This window comes from Manis pentadactyla, chromosome 2 (genome assembly GCF_030020395.1).
Source record: "Manis pentadactyla isolate mManPen7 chromosome 2, mManPen7.hap1, whole genome shotgun sequence".
Classification (NCBI taxonomy): Eukaryota; Metazoa; Chordata; class Mammalia; order Pholidota; family Manidae; genus Manis; species Manis pentadactyla.
Genome location: NC_080020.1, coordinates 70663250 through 70684083, shown reverse-complemented (window position 1 = coordinate 70684083; position 20834 = coordinate 70663250). Strand labels below are relative to the sequence as shown.

Here is a 20834-nt window from a genome sequence, read left to right as displayed (position 1 = left end):
TTGTCCTGCCCTTGTTAAGGACCATAATCCTCATGTCATTTCTATTTCCATATTTTCTACCTCTTTTTCTACTCATCTCTTCCATTCATGCATTAAAACATGTTCATCTCCCATTTAAAATATGTTCCTCAGATTCTTCTTCCAACTCTCGTACTGTGTCTTGGAAAGCTCTTGATCTGTCCTCACTCGCTCACTCCCCTGCATACCCCCACCCAATTAGCTCTCTTTTAAATCTGATATACACCTATATACTATTGAAATTATTGCCAAGTTCACCAATGAGTGCATTTCAGTCCTTATTTCACTTGGCTTTTCTGTAACATTTAACAATGCTCACAACTTGATTATTAAAATATAATTTTTCTTCCATTTAAATTGAACAACTTAAGGCAATTGTAGGCATCTACTCTGTGCCAGGCATTGTGCTGGGTGCCTGGTAAGAGAGAAACATGGTGCTTCCCTTGGTTTTTGTGACACAACACTTCTTTTTTTCTCCTCTTTCTGATACCTTTTCATGGTCTCTTTTGAGTCCTTCTCTTGAAAAAGTCAGTATTCTTCAGAGTTCTTTGGATTTCTTTTTCTGTCTATATAATCTTCCTGACTGACTGCATCTTTACCTAAAGTTTTAGTTACCTTATGTATGCCTATGACTCCCAATTTTTTTTTCCATTCATCCTTTTGTAGTTGTATGCTAAGTATGTGCTTAGGATTGTACTAGGCAAGGGGAATATCAAGACAAGATACAGTTCTCCCCTCAAGGAGGTGGGTCTAGGGGGAGGCAAAAGAAGGGAGACTGGGAATTAATTAACTTCATACAGTGAATAATGCTGTGATGTAGTAGTACACAATGCTACAGGGGCAAGTTAGAAGGGCACCAAACTCCATTTTAGGGATGTCAAAGAAACTATCTCAGAGAAAACAATTTATGAGATCTGCAGAGTTAATCAGGTCAAGATGAGAAGTGGAGTGGGAAGAGACTAGCAGCAGAGGAAAGAGCACAGAGAGGACTTGCTGGTGATGGGAGTGTGGCATGGTGGTATCAATGACAGGCAGGCCAGTAGGGCTAGCCTAGAGTGTGAGTACAGATTGTGGAGCAGAGAAGCTGAAGAGATGACTGAAAGGTCTTGAATGGCAAGCTGAGAAATGTGCCTTTATCCTGAGTGCTGTGAGCTGCTGAAGGGTTTTAAGTTGTGAAGTATGATCATATTTGTATTTCAGAAAGCTTAGTTGCTTGGGTTGCAAGGAGCCAAGGTTAGATTGTGTTTGAAAGCTAGTCCCTATAAACCTGTGGTTCTCAACTGGTGGTGATTTTGCTCTCCAAGAGGTATTTGGTAATAGCAGGAGCCATTTTTGGTTGTCACAACTGGCCTTGGGGGTGGTGGCATGCATTTAGCTTTAAGTGGGTAGTAGCCACTTTTCTAGACAAGACTGGCTTTTTAAATGCTGTTTATAAAGTCTGCTTGAGTTGAGCTGGGTTGAAATTACAATTTCCCCTAATAAGCAGTAGGCGTCAGGATTCTAATAGCTTTGGAATTCTATGTTGGGTCTTAGCAGAGTACTGTATACTACCAGGGTCTTTGTATAACTATATTTCATTTTCAAAAAAGCAAAAACTTCCTACTTTAATAGAGAAATGATAGATGTTCTGAGTGGCAGGCAGGGTGAGCTCAAATTCTAGATTTAAGAGTTAATCCTCTTTGCTCTTTTCAGCACTTAATTGAAAAATTCATGCTAATTAACTTACCAATGTACTGAGATTTTGATAAGCATTTTGTCTTAAATAGTAAAATGGTTCAAATTATCTATGTAACACCTATATGTAAAACTGAGGAAATACAGACTTTCTTTAGTCTTCTGAATGTTGTTAAGAAAAAAACAAGGGCTCAAATAAAAGCCAAGAACCATTTAAGCCATCAGTTTGAACAAGTTCTCATTCCGAATCTGTATCAAGATTACTAACATCACAAAAAAACATCTGATGTGAATCACTGAACATTCTTGGAGGTGCTCATGTCCAAAACACAAGTGGCATATGCTTGATTTGGACTAGTAGAGTATCACTTTCTTATTCATTTCCACTTTTATGTACAGATTGTCTTGTTTATATTTCCACACAAGAGTCCTTGCCAACATCTAATTGTCAAGGTGGCCTCTTTTGAACCCTCAACCATGCCACATCTCCCTGGTCCACTGGCCCCAAGGCTTTAGCCAGGTTTCCAGACATTATTGGATTTCAAATGGCACCAGAGAAACCAGGCTAACTCCTGGACACGGTAAGGGTCTTAGCTGGATGCAGAAATAGAGTATGTAGGGAAGACAAAGTAATGAAATATCACATCTGACTGATACAAATTACCTTGCATTTTTATATAAATTTATATATAAAATCCTACTGTGCAGATACTAAAAAAGCTGATACCCAGACTTTCTTTGGGAAATAGTCTCTATTTCTTACTCTGTCATAACTCCTGCTATAGACAGTGTGGATGTGGAGATTAAATTTTTTAATGGAATATTTCAATGATATATAAAAATATAATAAATCATTCATTAGATTCTTTTATCAACAATATCATTCATTCATCTACCCAGTCCACTCCTGTTCCCCCACTTCCAGCCCCCCATAGGCCTTTGGATTATTGTAATGCAAATCCCAGATTTTGTGTCATTTAATCCATAAACTTTTCAGTATATACTCAAAAATAGGCCTCTTCAACACCATCACAATATCATTATTACACCTAACACAATGAAACCCATATGTGAAACAGATTTTTGTGTTTCTGATAGAAAGCAGAGATTATCATGAATCATTTACTTGATAATAGTTTTACTCAGTCACAAGAATTGGATATTCTTCTATTCCCATGGGCTTACTCCCTCCTAACTATAGGAAGCTGGCCCTAGATGGAATGTGAAATGGCATCCTCTAGGTTTGATTTGGTGTCTCAGGGCCTGTTTTTGATAGGAAGCAGACATCTCTATACTTAGTTCTGTTATGCAGGGTGACTGAGAACCTCAGTTCTGGTGTACTCTAATGAATGTTCATGTAAATTGGCTTTGTTTCTTAAGAGTGTCTGTACATGTTTGGAGCGTGTAGTGGTTTAGCTAACTAAACCATGTATCACCGCACTATGGTATGAGTTAGATTTATCATCCTATTAGGGTGTAATGGGCATCCCTTCATTTTCTCTTAACTAGTTGTTGCCTGAGAACAGGAGAAGGTTGTAGTTTTGAGGAAAGCAGCACAGATGGATGGGAATCAATGCTAATGTGTTTTTTAAGGAATGAAATAGTAGAGACTTCTTTTAAGCCTGGTATATTTTCTTATTACCTAAACTTGCTATTTATTAATTTAAAGGGACAGCCTACATTATGTTCTTTAATAATACTGTTACTACTCATTCATTTTACTGTTTCCTGAAGAATATATCTCTCACTTAGGAAAATGACTACATTAATTCATACTTTGAAGATGGAGATGATTTTGGTGCAGACAGTGATGACAACATGGATGAAGCAACCTATTAGTTATGAAATTTCTCAAAAAGTATTTCTATGATAGAGCTTCTAAACATTTGGACAGCTTGTCTTCTATCTTATTTCTGATAAGAACTGTTTTATTTTTGTTCTTTTTTTGTTGGACCACTTTTGAGTTTACATATTAGTTACACTACCAAATTAGTCTGACATTTCCTTCTCAACAACTGTCATTCCTATTACGTATTCAGATGGATTATTTTTCCTTTTTAGTGTTATTTGGAATAGACTGTGCCTTTTTACCTGCTTTCATACTTGAACAAATTATTATTGTTTAACTGCTGACCTGTTGTAAAACTATATAACTAGTCATCACAGTAGATTTCTACAATCTGAAAGTTGACTTAATACTGCACATGGAGCACTTTAGAAACAAAGAAACTTGAAAATTATTTTTACATTATGTTGTGTGCTGCTACTCTATGACTATATAAACCTACCTGAGCTTTTAGAAGTTTTGTGATCAAAAACAGACACAGGGAAAAATCCCAATCTAAACTATGTAAATTTCACAGGTAACATCTCAGCAAGTACAAAGACCTGGGATGAATATTAAAAATACTTGAATTTGGGGCTAACTTCATACCATATATGTGAATTAATCATTCCTTTGTAACAAGTTTGGTATCTCTGAATAGTTGGGCTTATGAAAAATTAGACTGAGACATCTTAATTTTGTTCTTTACAAAAATGTGGAGTAAGTTCTAGTCATAAATCTCACTGCAGAATGCATGTCTGTGAAATCTTTGAGGCATAGTGGCTTCTTATACTTCCTAGCGCTCATAGCTATCCAATATATTTACATAAAAATGCAGAAAAAACTCAGGTCATTTTGAAATTGGTATGTTTTGTTTCAGTTAAAAACTAGCTCCCCTGCCTTTGTATATTTTGGTGGGGGGTGGGGGATGATACTTAACACCTCATTCTCCAAAGACTCACAAATGCCAAAGATTTTCATACATTTCATTTGACTTTTATACATTTCAAATGACTTATTAGTATTACTCACCAAAAGAAATAAATTTTTCCCTTTTGGGAAAATAGTACCCATTACCCTCTAACCTGAGTGTCAGAGCCCTAAATACTATTTTGACTATTAAACTCAACCTTGAAATTCAGCTTGGTTAAGTTTTCTGTGCCTTAATTTCTCTACTGATGAATAGCCTATAAAAATTGCTTAAACCAAAATTTGCCATATATATTCATTCTCTTACCTTATAGAAATGATCACTTCTTAGTTTAAATTTGGCTCTTACCCTCTAAAAAATTGTAGCTTGGAAAGTGACTGAAAACAGTTTGGAAAAACAAACATGTTTTCCTCAGAAAATATAATCTGATTTCCCCATCTAGTATTCTGGTACAGAAAATTGGAGAAAATTTATAGTATTGTGCTATTTGCTAAAATGGCTTTCTCAGGAAAAAAGATCACTTTCAATATTAATACTTCCTCAGATAATTCAAGATGGGTTTGAGAACCATTATTAGTTCAGTGCTGTGTTGATCATGTAATTTCTTGTTTAGAAGAGCTTATTAAAAATTGTAAAACTAAATGAAAAACACGAATCAGACAAGTCTACTTTAAAGCAGTAATCTACTATGGGGTAGAAACTTCACATAAAGTTTTCAGTTATAATGGGAAAATATAGTAATTTGTGATAATTAACATAGGTATTTTACCTCACCTCAGTTCCTTAGCCAGATACCATTTAATTTATAATCTCTCTGATTCTAATTACTTGCTTTATAAATATGCAGGTAATTACTTAAATTGAGCTTATACACCAAAGATACAGGTATTTCTTTTCCTAGCTGTCAGTTTGCCTCTACCACTTCAGTCCTGTTGATGGTAAGACAGCCCCTTTGGGTAAGAATTGGCTCTGGCAGGCCCCGGCCATCTCCCATCTCCCTTACATGCACTGTCTTCCTCCTCTGCAGGATCCTACAAGCTTCAAGTAGCCTTAATTGTGAGAACAGGCAGGGAGTTATTTGCAGGTTGCTTTACCAGCATGAATCTTGTCTTTCTGGCTGAAAATCTCAAACTGTGTAAGTTATTCTACAGACAGGTAAATTTTAATGCAGAGATAGCCTCATATATGTACATAAAAAAATACCTGATGTCTTTAAAATTGCTAAAAGGCCAAAGGTTTGTTGCTATAATGCTTATTTTTCTGTATTTGTTTACACATTAAATTCTTACTAAAGAAATTTGTTTTGTTTTATATTAAAATATTTTATTGTGAGCCTATCTATATTTGATAGAGAAAACCAATCTGTTAGTACAGATTTTCCCTAATAAAAAACTGTATATTTATTGAGCAGGGATGAGAGTATCAAATATTGTTAAACCACCACTATCACCACCAAAAGAAAACTCCAGGTCACTGAAGTTGTGAGAGCAAACGAAGACTTGGCATGCAACATGATGATCATGGGTGTCATGGGCCCACATGACAATGCTAAGATCGAAGGATCTTATTTACCTTTCCTCCTACCACTTTCAAATGTAGTGTCAGTGGCCTTGCCTTAATATGGTTAAAGGTTCTGGTGTTAGTAAAAACTTGCTTTTTACAATAAATAATTGTAAATATAATTTTAAGATCTGGATGCTTTTAAAAATTGAAAAAACAAAGACTCCACCACAAACTCCTCCATTAAATAAACAAAAGCTCCACAGTACTTTCTCGGTTCTTTTTGCTACTAGTAATTATTAAAAATCAATATTCTTGAAGTGGAAGTTTTTGTTTCATGAAAACTTCTCACATAATGAGAGCATACCACTATAGGACTGATCCACCACCTTAGAAGTCCTGGACCATGTCTCTTGAAGTATTCTTCCCTGAGGTCAAAGATTCCCCCAAAGAATATTATTTTACCATTTGTTTTCATTTCACTCCATTTACATCCTATAAACAACCCAGTGAATTTTTGTTTCAGTAGAACAAGGGGGAAATCTGAATTGCTAAATCTTTGACTATTCAATTAACTCTACATTGTGTCTCTCTAGGTCAACTAGTTTAAAGAGAAATGGTTGATTTATTCAATTAAATTCACCGGCTTTCCATTTTAGATTGAATAATAAAATAGAAATTTTATTACATTTTGTAGATCTTTTAAAATATGAAAAATAAGGGACAAAGTTTTAAAAACAAGTTTTACAGATGTACATACTAACAACCTACAGTTCATCTTGCATTTGTATAAAATACATTATACAAAAGATTTATAATATTTGCATACATTAAAAGAATTAAAGCATTCGGATATTTTTATGATCTAACAATGCAATATGCACATACTTGGGAGAAAAATACTTATTTCCTGAGCAACATTGTTGTAATTAGTAATAAGGGTGATTCCCATCATGAATGCACCATTTAAATACATACTTCTAAAAACTGCATCTTTACCCAACACTTTGACTTGATCTTTGCTTCCATGTATTTCTAAAACTCTTAACTGTATCCTTCATATTCCCAAAAAGGTCATTTTAGAAGTAGATACTTTAAAAAGAACTAAGTGGTGGTTCATTTAAAGAACTCTTCAGGCCACTGAACGAGCAAGAGTTCAGAAAAAGAAAAAACTTTAAAAAACAACAAGTCCTCTGGAATAGATAATTTAAACATTTGTCTCCTAATGCTTAATGTGGCCAGCAGACTCTCTAATCTGTTTTACTTTATCTTTTGAAGACATGAATCCCTTAATTTTCTAGGAGTAGGATGGCAAAACATGTTTAAATGGCACCATTTGTTCAAAACAATCTTAACCATTTGTATCCAGACTTATCTGCCCTAAAAATAGCAGATTTTTCACTTGCAACTCCAATTTCAGTGAACCAAATGCAATGATTCAGTTGTTACTTTTACATCTGCACACATGCATCTTCTGCACAATTATGTAAAGCGTCAAAATAAATTCAAATAAGGGTTTCAACACAAAAATCCACAGTATCAAATGATAAATCTTATTTTATTAAGTTTCAAACATCTGTATTTGCTACAAAGTTTGATGTATAGTGGTACTTTTTAAAGGCTAAAATTATTCTGTATCCATTAAGTGCTTAGGAAATTATTTTTCTTTTCTAAATAATACTGAGCAATTAGAATCTATAATTCTGTATGACAGTTATATATAATTCAAATTATTTTCAATTAAAAAATTCAAATATATAGAAAGAGGAAACTGCGTGATTATGTCATAAGGATATGCTCTATTTCAAGAAACAGGATATTGCGAGACAGAAATGTTTTTTAATCAGCAACTGCACAGTACACCTTACTAATAAAAAATGTTATTTTGGAAATCAGACCTCTTTATCTCAATTTCAAAATATCAATAGAAAAAGGAATCACTGACTGTAATTTCATCAATTTGATGTAAACAAAATTCTAAAAAGGACATCTAGCCCATTCTACCCTAAAATAATCTGTGTTTTTGTCCTAAAACTTGATTTTTTCAGCAGGCTTATTAATAAATACAATGTAAACTAACCAAGTTATTAACACTGAGCATAAATTAGGAAGATCATACTCTTTTCAAGATGCCCAAGGCACATTAAACAACTTTTAAGATTTTAAACTATAAAAGTTATTCAAAAAATCAATTTGCTGAAACTTCCGTATTAACACTTTTTGGTAATTATCTAAGGTCCGCTAATATATGCGAGGGCTTTAATGTTTAACTTTTTTGTACTGTCTTTTTATGATGCTTTGCTCCTAAAAGTGCATAAAACCTCATTTACCATATTTATTTATTCACCCTACTGTATCAAGATTCGAATTTGAAATATAAAAAGACTGGTCAAAAAGCTTAAACACTAAAGATTAGGAAATAATGCCTAGACAATTGAGGTGGTATTATATATCTTAAGGTACATACTTTAGTATACACAAAACAGGCAGTCCAGACTCTAATGACTCATTTTGGTTACATTTTTAAAACACATACTTTTAAAAATTAAGTGATGGAATCAGTATGTAAATACTTATTTAGCCAGACTGTGCCTGATCCATAGTAGATCTTAAAAAAGGAGCACTATCAAGCCATTCTGACCAGTCCAGACACCTGTGGCCTCTGTCCCCCCAATCTGATGGTCTATAGTTCAGAAAAAAAAAAAAAAAGGTTTAGGTTGGACATTCTGTCTTTGAAAACAGGTTAAGGATCAACAGTTTATTACTGCTAATGAAAAGTTCCCTTTAACCGTGTTCTTTGATTAATGAACCATTTTCTGCAACAGACTTCAGAGACAGTGAAAATTTGTTTTGACCCCAATATTAGCTTGTGCTTGATAGCAAAGGTGAAGATGAATTTATATATCCTATGTTATCAATCCAACCGGACCATGTGAAATAATGCTTAATTTTAATTCTAAAATTCTATAAGCTTACATAAAGTAGTAAGGCATTAAATATAATTAAGGCCTGTTACATGTAACACAGCAACAATTTATCACAGTATGTAAAAAATGTATTTCCTAAATAACTGTAAGCTGTATATGTGTAACTTTTCATCAAAGAATTACAGAAGTATTTTCAAATATCAGAAGCAAATATAATCACTTAAAAAACAAGGAGAGGCAGCATTCTTTTAAGAGACAAAGATTACTTTTAAGTCTCGACCTAATCCAGTGTTCTAATGACCAAATGGCAATTTCCCAATCCTAACATTATTTTTGGGACTTAAAAATATTAATCTATTTCTTAGCCTCTATTACAGCCATTACTCATTACTTTCCCATTTGTTTTTGCTTATGTTTTCACAGAATATGTGCTAAATGTGTCTTTTAAAGTTTTAAAATGGACTATTAGGTATGTGCTATCAATTTTAGAATCAACTTTTTGCAACTGAATATATTGATGGTTTGCAGTAGTAAACTTTTCTTCAGTTGCAGACATCTGATACTATCATTATTCTGCTTAATAAATTTAATAACCTTATATAAAAAAATGATTACTTAAAAAAAATTTAAACATAACCAATCTCAAAGAAGAAAAATGAGGCATTTTCCAAGTTAAAAACTTCCAAGACACATTTTAAAATTCATTTCTGCTCTCAGTATTGATACAACAGACATATTGATGTGCCACTCCCAGTATCAGCAACAGCAATTTTAGGGGTTTTATAGTCAATCCATTTTTAAATGGCCCAACAGCAAAAAAGGTGAAAAAAAGCATCTCCAGTCTTCCTAAATTCTGCCTGTGAAGTGGTTATTGAATATAATTCAAACATTCCCAGAAGTACATGTAATCATTAACACTGTAATTATGAGCTAATTGCTATGTTTTGTGTTGAGCAGCAGGTAACTGAGAACCTTGACTGTACAGTTTATGATCATCATGTTGGCCAAAGGGTATTCCTTTAGTTGGAGCAATTTCATTTTCCATTTCTTTCTGTTGTAATGGGGGTGTGACTCCTGAATGCAAATGTGAAGAATCCACTGTTGAATGGTGACTAACATCCACTTTAGCTAAAATTTCATAATACAGCAAATAAAATACTGGCGTTATTATACCTACTATCAACATTATCACTACAGCTGTCCACCACCCTATTCCCCAGTCTGCTCCATAATAAGGATCCTTACGTTGAATGTTTTTGTTATCAGGTTCAAAACGTGTCTGCTGTGCTGTTAAGGCAGACACCACCTCATTAAGGTTCTCCCTTTTGGTGTCTGTACATTTTACTATTTGTTCTATGTCTCGGTCTACTTCTTTTAAAAAGCTACCAGCTGATTCACTGGAAGAAAGGGAATTATTCGCCAACAAAATTTCCTGTTGTTCTAGGACATACTGAACAGATGAAGGACGTGAAGCCTGTCTTCCTTTTGGAGGACAAAGTGTTTCAGTCAATGAACTGAACTTTTTTACTGGAATCTTGATAGACCTAAGGGCAAAAAAGTCTTGATCACTGATGAGATTGTTAACCCTCTTAATATCTGCTACCTGTAAAACAAACAAACAAACAAAAACCAACATTCAACTTAATTCTAAATGAAAATAGAAATAGCATTATTCATTCATCCCAGTTCTGGATGGGGAAAAAAACTGACCTTAATTATTAATATCAGGCTAGCACACACAGAGGTTTTTATTTTATTTGTGGATAACAGTTCTATACTACTTGGATCTATTGGCCTTAGGAAATCAATTATTTTTTATTATGACCTATATATTATTAACACTAATGCTAGATTTAAATAGACTCTAGGATCCTTTGATAAAATTTCTTTGTACATCATTCACAAAAAACCACACTTCTGTTGCTTGTGAACAATTTATGAAGGATGGATTACAGATACTTGTGTTCTTTATTCCAACTGGGCAATTAGAATAAAGGCTAATATCAACTTACCCAACTAAAACTACCATAATTTATCAAAACTAAGATGCCATCAACTCTTAAGATGTACCATTGCTTTATGTATCATTAAGGAGAAAACCACCAAATAAATACTGATGCCACCATTCTAATTTCAGAGATGTTAAAATGTGTTAAAACCACCTACCTTAGAATTAGTAATATAATTTACCTCCCTCACCTGTCCTTTGAAGCTATTTTTCTCCGAACTTCTCAGTGTAAATTCACTAGTTGCACTATTCACCACCTCTGATACGGTCATTTTTATAAGTTTAAGCTTTTCCTATATTATGGTCTTCAACCTGTCTACCTGCCATTGTAGGGAGGGATAGCAGGGGAGCGTTTCTCAGCTTACCAATCATTATGCCAGACTCTCCCACCACCTTTGTATTATTAATCTGAATCATCATTTCTATCAGTGCTTTAACATAAGCCCTGATCACTTACTACCTGACTGATGTCAGAGAGGTAAGTGAGACTAGGATAAAACTTTTCTGGCTTGGTCAACTCAATGGATAATGATGCCATTCACTGAGATATGGAATACTATGGCAGAAGAAAAGAGAATGAACAAAGATTTTATATATGTTGACTTTGAGTAGCTTGAAATATGCAAATAGAAGATGTCCAATAGGCAGCTAATGATGTGTTTCTGAAATTCAGAATAATAATCTCTGCTAGAGATACAGATTTGTAGACTACCAGTCTGAAGTAAGGACAGTTGATAGATTCACTAGAAAGAGTGGAAGGAAATGGTGACATAGGTATACCAACATCTGAAAGGTATGATAAGTAAGAGAAATCAACACAGGAGATTAAGCAAGAGTGGCCAGAAAAGCAATATATGATAGTGGCTAAAAGCATGGACTATCTGAGTTTGAAGGATGGCTCTGACTTTCTAACTGTGTGATTTTTTTTTTTTTTTTTTTTTTGGTCCAAGTAGTAGCTCTCTGCACTTCAGTTACCACAGATGTAAAATGACAGTAATACTATTATGTACCATAGAGGGCTGTTGTGAAAAGTTAGTGAATTAAAATGTATGTGAAACATTTAGAATAGTGACAGAGTATGTTATGCAAATGTTAGCTGTTATTAAATACTAACAATAGGAAAATAAGAAATCTGCAGAATTAGGGAGGTCAAAGGAGGTTTTTAGGAGGGATTGATGAACTGTATCAAGTGCAGATTACTGATCAAGTCCAGTGTATGAATTCTCATTGGAAAAATCAGTTCCTTGAAGTGGATGCATCGGAGAAGGATGGAGAACTGAAGAGAATAGATGAGACAGTGAAAAGAAAGGCTGCTGTCATTTTACTACCTCGAGTATGTTTTTTCTTAAGGCAAATGAAGATCCACTAACAAACCTCCAACCTAGCCCTATTCTCTTTCGTGCTCTTTTGTTTGGCATTGTATATTCTAGTAACAACTCATTCTTTCTGAACTAAGCTTCTGAAATTTACTATCTACCTACGTTCTCTCTCTGAATATCCCTGTACTTTGTTACGCTAATTTCCTTAATTGCATTTAGGATTCCAACCTTGGACTTCGTTCCTCTTATCACTGTTTTAAAACAGGTATATTTTTAATAATTCCTAAGACTGAATATAAGTGGAATATAGCACTAACTACTATGTTTGAAGTAAGTCCTTTTAATAGAGTTAACCATTTTTTTTTGCTGTTTGAGCTCCTGGCAAAAGTGAGCATTGCTTCTCTTAACTCCCTAACTTTGTTGTATCAATTTTCCCACTACTGAGGCCAATGCCATCTTTCCTCTAATTTTAATAAGCTAATTGCCTTTCATCATTCTTCCATTTAAAATAAGGTATCAGCTGATACATCCCAAATACATTTTCCATCAGCATCTCCTCTATCCTTACTACAAATATTTTAATCTAAGCCTTGATCATCTTCATTTGAATTATTCAAATAATCTCTTTATTCACCAGTAGGCTCCCCGACTCTTTTGCAGTTTGCAGCACTCTCGTTTAAAGCTTTACAATGGTGTTCTCTTACTACACAGTCCTGCATCCATCAGTGGCAACTCATTTCTGAAATACCTATTAAACTCCCTCTGTTCACCCTATTACCTCCTTGGTATCTTCTCCACATCACTATCATATACCTGAAATACTTTCCTTTTACCTCATTATAAATTATGACCTGTTTTTCAGCAGTGGACTCACAAACTCCAAGAAGAGACTAGTGGTTACCAAAGGTTTGGAGGTGGGGAGGGAGGGATAAGTGGATTAAGGGCATTATGATTAGCACACATAATGTAAGCGGGGGCATGGGGAAGTCAGTATAGCACAGAGAAGACAAGTAGTGACTCTATAGCATCTTACTACACTGATGGACAGTGACTGCAATGGGATGTGGGGGTGACTTGATAATATGAGTGAATGTTGTAGCCACAATGTTAATGAGAAACCTTTGTAAGGTTGTATCAATGATACCTTAAAAAAAAAAGAAAGAAATATGACCTGTTTTTAATCATTCAGATAGTAACTCAAATTTCTCTTCTGAGAAAATTTTCCAGGTTCATTAAAGGAAAACTAATGTCTTTATTCCATAAAGTTACTGGACCACACTCTTCTCTTGATCTCCGCTTTGATACTGTTAGCCTTGCCCCTAATTTTAAAGTCTTTATTACTTTCTATCATTGACCTTCTAAGACACATTCCTTAATTTATTTTTCAATGATCTTATTTCTCTACAAAACACATATTCACGTTTATTTGCATTAAATGATGGAATCAGGTATTTTCTGATCTAACAAAGTGGTATTGCCATCCACGAACGAGTTGCAAAAAAAACCTTACAAGACTCAGCTCTTCTTACCTCAAGAAATGCATTTCAATATTTTATTAAATTTTCAAAAAATGTGTAATATGTTTTGATTAACTGTGAATGATAGCAATAATTACTCTATTAAAAAAAAATAATACACAGACCCTCATGGTCATTGGAAATTTTTTGAAATTCCCTTTAAATTTATGTGTTTTATAAATATATGATGTTTGTCTTAGAGAATTATGACAGATAATAAAAGGTTTTCAAATATAAAAATATTTTACATTATGAAAGATTTAGGGGAAGAATGAAAATACTAATCAAGGAGACAAAAGGAATGCTACAGAATTTTATGCTATTAAAAAAGCTCATTTATATGTATTTTAGATGATAGATTTCTGGGGGCAAATCCTGGTGGTATTTAGAATTCCATGCATACATTTTATTAAAGAGTATTCTCACAGTATTACTTTGAAATATCACTTCGGTAACGTTCTGGAAATAATATCCTTTTAAGTTATTAGGAAATATTTTAAAAGTTCACTTTAAAATGTGCAAAGAGGTACAGACAACATATATTTAAAAAATTCTATTGGGAGTTTGGAAAAATGTTCTATGGTTTCCATAGTAATGTTTACATGAAAACAAATTTCATGCTAAGGATGTAAGAAGGACATAGCAACACAAATAAATATAATATGGGTTTAAACAGAGTTTAATATCTCTTAAAATAAAAAATGTACCTTTTCTTCTATCTTACCAATCCCACTTTGGGACTCTATTCCACAGATATAAAGGTACCACCACTTAAAAGATATAGTTGTGATGATATTCACTGCACCAAGCAAACATGGAGAAAATCCGGACTACATAATAAGTAGAAAAGCTTAGTATTTATTATATTTATATAGTACATCCATACCATGGAACATTATATAGCTATATAAAATAATGAGTGCTATATGAGGGATGCTATGATATACTAAGACATGAAAAAGGCAAAGGCAACTTGCTGAGTAATAGGCATAGTATAAACCAATTTTAAAAACACAAAAGCACCAATACCCCAAAGTATTTCATATATATAAATACATTATAATAATTATATAATACATATATATGTACATAGTTTTTATAAGCAGAAAAGAGGCATGGAAAGAAACACATCAAAGTCTGTTATTTCAGGAAAGAAGAGCAGGGAAAAACTTTTCCTCATATATTTCTCACAACTTGAATAAGGAAAAAAAATAAATAACCCATCTGGGTGTTTTTCAATACTGAAAATGGAATCATGGATTTAGAAAAAGACAGAAATTCAAGTATCCACTTAAAAATCTAGAAAGTTAACATCTACCAATGTAATACAGACTTCTATAGAAAGAAGAAAAAAAAGGAAAGAAAGGAAAAGACAAAAGGGATGGAATTTATTTCAATTTGTGCTAATGAGCAAATGATTTATTTGGGGCTGCATTATCCAAAATCAGATTACAACTTACCGTACAACAGTATTGAAGGGCTATTGCGTTTAAAGTATCTCCTTCCTGTATATCTTTTGTTAATACTATAACGTCATCAAGTCTATCTCTTGATGTACTTCTTCGAATTTTCTCTTTTCCTCTGGATCGAAGCTCATACACTTCAGCATCCTCCTCCAACACATCACCGTCTGTACAATTCCCAAAAGCATGTACTTGACCACTTGAATGAACTCCTGGAAGAGGAAAACTACGATTCTGATGCCTCCCTGCCATAATGTAAAAATCTAGGGAGGAAAGAAGGAAGACAAAACTTTGGAATGTAGCTGACCCACTGGACTGATTTGCATAAATCTTACAGTCAGAACACTTTATCTTTTGTTTTTTTAAGTGTGGTTTTATTTCAAAACTCAGGTTCAAGTTTTATAACTGCTGAAGTACAATGAATACATTTGGGTATGAAAAATGGGATGGAAGGGAGAATCCAGTCTTACCATATTATCATAAAACGAGGTGATTACATGTTAAAAGCATAAATTACTGTTAATTTTTTTTTTTTAGGTAAAAATTAAGTTCCCCTTACTCTGAGTATCTGAAAAAAGAGAAATAATTTTGTATTATGTATTAAAAACTTTTAATCATATATACAATTTATAGTTCTGAAAAAATCAAGTTTATGTTTTATATGTAAACACACATTATTTTTATGAACCCAAAACTTCCTGGCTTGTTTTGAATTTTAAGATGTCTTTTGTACTACCTGCCTACCTCCCTGGGGTCACATTGACTTCAGTATTTACATTTAGTACAGTATGTGCCTTCTACATAGGTCATGATTTTGCCCTCCACCAGGGATTTTTCTTCCCTGGAAGCCTTTAACCAAACTTTAGTTTACCAAACTCCTCATTAAACTCAATTTATGGTCCATAAAGACTGAAAAGATTGTAGGTAATTACATTTCTACTTCAGAAAAGACACTGTAAAACTGAGAGCTGAAACCAAAAACATACATCGATGAATTCCCAACACATACTCTCACCTCACCCTCATCAGGTTGAAGAATTGCCATTAAAAACAAACAATATGAGAACATAAACTAACTTGACAGTCACAGTTTTAGCTTCATACTGATAGTTCATAATAGGACAGTAGATTACTTTCAGTTGTGAAAGATGGCGAGAAGTAGATAGGTACTAAGAGGCATTCTGCAGATACAATACTTAGGACTTAATAATGTTGTTCAGATATGAAGAGAGCAAAGACAGATCACGCCCAAAGGTCAGCTTTACATCACTGAATAATGGTGGTGTCACTCTCTAAGACGGGGAACACTGGAAGAAGCGCTTGGAGGCAGGGGGTGGGTGGGGATGACTCTGATTATTAATTCCTCTAAGACAGCCAAAAACCGTCAGCCAAATGGGCTATATAACCAATTTAGAAAAGGTCTGGGTTAGACATACAACTTCCTTATTCATTTGCACATAGGTGGAAAGTGAAAATGTGGGTATAGATTAGATTTTCTAGAAAGAATACATACTAAGAGGGTCAGAGACAAATTAACCTTTTAAGAATGGCTACATTTAGTATTTGGATGAAGGAAAATCAGCCTGCAAAGATGGAAAAGAAGTGTGCAGAGGAGGAAACCATGAAGATGTTGTGTCACAGAAGCCAAGGCAAAAATGATGTCTCAAAGGACTTAGTACAGTTGTGAATGCTACACATGTACCAAGTAAAAAAGAAGGAAAGAAAATCAGAAAAGACAACTCTGAAAGGCTGAATTTGTAATATGGATTATATAGATTATACTATTTATGTAGGAACATACTTATAAAAATTTTGGAACTATTTTATATAAATGAATCCAAACCTTGAAAACGAGTTTCTGACTCTATGACAACATAGTAATGCCTTAAAACCTCAAGAGTTTCTACTCAGATAACATACATAATTACAGCTATAAAGTCGATTATTTCACCTGTTCCCACAAAAGTTACATGATGTATTACCATGAACTTGGATTCCTAACTTGATAGCCACCTAACTCAAGAAACCTACCCGTATTTTACATCTTAAAAGCAGTTTTGAAGTCTTCTTTCAAGGTATTCTAACAAGTGACAACTCTAACAAATTTAAAGACTAAACTTGTTTAAATACCATAATAAATTAATGATGCCTTATTTTTACTTAATTATCAAAAAAGTTGAAAACGTTCTCACATTCACTTAAAATTAGTAATTTTATTCCCATTTTCTAAGCTAAATCTTTTCTATCCTGTCTTTAATCTAGGAAATGTCTGTCAATCCTGTGGATTCATAGACAAAATTTTATACATATCAACATCTTTCTGGGAAGAGTATTTACTGTTGTCATAGTTTCAAAATGAGTCCATGATTTAAAAAGTTAAGAACTTCTTAGTATACAGCAATTTACATGTGCTATACTGACCCACTTATGCCCCCCTTTAGACTTTTTCTCCCTCATAATGTGCCCATAGAAACTCAAACTGGCTTAGTACAGCTGAAATTTACTGAGCATGGCCAAATGCCATTTTAGATATCTGTATCAGCCTCTCTCTGTGATATATTCTGTGGATAAAATGAGAGTTCCTGTGGCCAGGATTCTCACCTGGCCCTGGTTGACTAACTTACTGCACTCCTGTGGGCAATACATGGCTACTGGCTCTATTTAAAGAGCTCCGCCCAGTGCTCTGGGCGACAGAGTGGCAGGGCTGCAAGGCTGCAGGAGAGTAGAGCAGAGGCTGGAGTGGTGGCAGCCCCGAGGCCAGAGGATGGCTGTGTGGGATGGCTGTGCGGGACAGCTGTGTGGACAGAGGGGCCCAGAGCCAGAGACCAACTTGCTGCATGCAGACTCGCTCTGAGTGAATGGGATTCTAGTGACTGATCTGCCACCTGGAAATAAAGTTGGGTATAACCCTTTCACCCCAAGGAAGTTTTTCTGTCAATTTCTTTGGTCACACTGAATCCATAGCGAACTTGCCTGGGGCTGAAACCCATTGGCAAGACATATTCCCAGATAATTTTAAAGACCAGAACTTATCACAGAATCCTCTTTGTAATGAAATGCAAGAGTAATAAAACAAACAAGGTATTCTGTTTCTGAATAATCAAGAATTGCTCATGTCTCTAATTGAAAGGGAAAAGCTAGATTCTGGCCCTGACAGAAAATTATCTAAGCCAACTATACACATTTGAAGTCATTTGGCTTAATTTTCTTCACCTGTTGTAATTCTCCTAGCGCAGCGGGAAAAACCACAAATATCCTCTTCAGAAAATTGAAAAAGTTTGCACGCTACATAGATTACAAGCAGTCACAAAAATTACCCATGGATACGGCGTTAAGGCTTTCGTCCGCTCAGCCTGCAGGTGAGGACGGTATCCCAAACACCTACGTGCTGTCGGGTGCTTCTGTGCTGTTGGCTGTTTCGTTCTGACCTTCCTCAACCAGCGAGTAAAGGGCCAAAGGGCACAAACTAGTTCAGCGCCGGGACAGTATCACACAGACCGTATCCCCCAGAGCCAATTCAGTTTTTAAAACTTAACTTCCTTCCCTCTCCATTATACGTCTAGTTTTTTCTTTACCCCGGTTTTTGCTGAATTAAATCTCAGATTTTTATGTCACACCATCATCTACGAATATTCAACACGAACACGAAGTTGTGGGGAGACTGTAGCTGTGCTTGGGTGGGAAGTGTGCTGCTCCGAAATCTGGTAGGTAGCAGGCTCTCCTCTGAGCCTGTTTCCCAGATAGTGTAATGGGGGGTTTTGGTGGGGCTGGCCCTGAAGATCTCCTCAGCCTCGGGGTCTCCTCCACGCGGGCCTGGCCACCCCCCCACCACATCTGAGGCCGACGGCCCAGTGCTGCTCCCCGCGAGAACGCCCCTGGGCCCACAGCCCGCAGGCCGGGACGGAGGCACCCCCACCTCTCGCCGCCATCTTTACCTGTCCCGTTAGCAGGGTGGACGTGACGAGACGGCTGCCAAGTGCGCCGCCGACGCTCCGGTCCGGGACAAGTTCATGGCCGGGCCTCCGTTTCTGGAAGTCCCTGTCCACCGCCGCCAACGTCTCCGCCTTCCGGGCCGTGCGCCGCCGCCACGTCCGCAAACCTGCCGTGCGTCATCGCGTCAAAAGGGCGGAGGTAGGAAAGGGCGGGGGCGCGAAGGCGGGAGGGCCGCTAGAACCCGGGCTCTCCAACCACAGGCCCTTACCAGGCGCGCAAGCGTACGGTCGCCGCCGGGGTGCGCTTCAGCCCCGCCCCTGCTGCCTCCCTTTAGGCCCCGCTCCCCGTCCGCAGGAGAGCCCCGGCGCTGGCCGAGTGCTTCGGTTAACCCCACGCCCCGCGGCGACCTGCCGGCTGCGCCTTTGTCCTCCGTCCACACAGCGGGGCTGGCAAATACTGTCTAGAGAACACTGAGGGGGTGAGGAGGTGCTGAGGATTTGTCCGGGCTGTTGTGCGTTTCTTGCCCTACATCCTGAGGTTTCTGTACGGAGGGAAGGACGCCCAAAAGCAGTGTTGACATCTGTGCTTTAGAAAATTCTACAGGTCTTACTACTCTTCGTATCACTACTGAATTGTACTCTCATTAGTGCTGAAGACTCTAGACTTCTGCAGAAGAGTCAAAATACTGGAGAGAAACGCTGGGGCAGCGGGGTACGATTATTTAAGTGTTTTGTTTATAGATGAGGAAAGTGAGCCACCTAGAGTCAGGTCCCAAGAAATGTTTGCCCTCGAGCCCTCGTTCTCAGGCTTCCCTTTCTCAGTGAAACAAAGCTGTCTACAAATTTTAACTTACTTTGTTTTGACTATAAGTGAAAGTCATTGGTTACTTCCATTGTTGGGGTCTGCGAGATATTAGTTCGTTGAATAACAAATTCATGACTTCGTACATAATTTTTTTTCACAGATTTACTAAATGACCATGTAATGGTTTTGAATTTATGTAAATGATTGATGTAAGCGTTTTAACGATATGCCTAAAGTCTCACAGTGTTGACGTTACAGACTGCACTTTGACGACCTTGCTGTCTTATAACGATATACAGTTGAGATCCTAACAGCCAGGGTGCAGGATGCAGAACACTTCTTTTCAGAATATATCTGAATATTTATGCCTCATTATGCCTTTGAAGCTTTGTTTTAAATTCTTTTCAAAGAGCATATTGTTTTTGTTTTCTGAGAAGTGCCTTCAGTAAAGGTTAGGAATTCTGCATTGCAATATTTTTCTTTTATATGTATTTGAGAGGACACTGTGCTCCACGATGATACAAAAAGAACTGCAGGAGAAGACTTTAAAATATTTTTTTAAGTTTGTCAGAGCTGTTCTGTGTGCTGTTGCCCTTGTGACACCCCTGTCTGTAACCATTTATCACTGAGACATTTTCTCATCAGTAGACAAAGGATATATTCCCTACTTTATATGTAGGGCTTCAGCTGCTCAGCCTTCATGAATGTTAATGTGAATACAACCTTCTTCCTGCATGTAGGCTACTTTTCTTATTTCAATGTCAATAAGCAGTGGAATCCGTATGAGAGCCTGGGCGCTAGAGTTTCAAGCACTTCTCCAGGACTGCTACCTGTTCCCTTTATATAAATATTTTCTCAGTGTTATCTGCATGCTCTTGAATCATTACTTATGTTTAACAAAGGTGCATTTATTGA

General features: G+C 35.9%; 2 protein-coding genes across 3 annotated transcripts in view; one reads left to right on the top strand and one right to left on the bottom strand.

Moving 5' to 3' along the window:
• The window catches only part of POLR3G (RNA polymerase III subunit G), a 32680-nt gene extending 26935 nt beyond the window's left edge, over positions 1-5745 (top strand). For both annotated transcript variants that reach the window (XM_036925677.2, XM_036925675.2), the window contains exon 8: positions 3445-5745. In XM_036925677.2, the coding sequence (XP_036781572.1) occupies positions 3445-3531 (87 nt within the window). In that variant the 3' untranslated portion in view covers positions 3532-5745. The remainder of the gene's footprint in view (positions 1-3444) is intronic.
• A 1745-nt stretch (positions 5746-7490) lies between these two features.
• Positions 7491-19284, bottom strand: LYSMD3 (LysM domain containing 3). Its single transcript, XM_036925673.2, has 3 exons — positions 19118-19284; positions 15180-15445; positions 7491-10478 (listed from the first exon to the last, which is right to left on the bottom strand). Exons 2-3 carry the CDS (start codon positions 15432-15434, stop codon positions 9813-9815), a joined length of 921 nt encoding a protein of 306 aa, XP_036781568.2. The 5' UTR covers positions 15435-15445; positions 19118-19284; the 3' UTR covers positions 7491-9812.
• Positions 19285-20834: the final 1550 nt, after the last annotated feature.

Excerpts from the sequence above, each read along its gene's own strand:
- LYSMD3 (XM_036925673.2), bottom strand. The coding sequence starts at position 15,434 with ATGGCAGGGAGGCATCAGAATCGTAGTTTTCCTCTTCCAGGAGTTCAT. Across the intron at positions 10,479-15,179 it reads CCCTTCAATACTGTTGTACG|GTAGCAGATATTAAGAGGGT; the intron begins GTAAGTTGTAAT and ends TTTGTTTTACAG.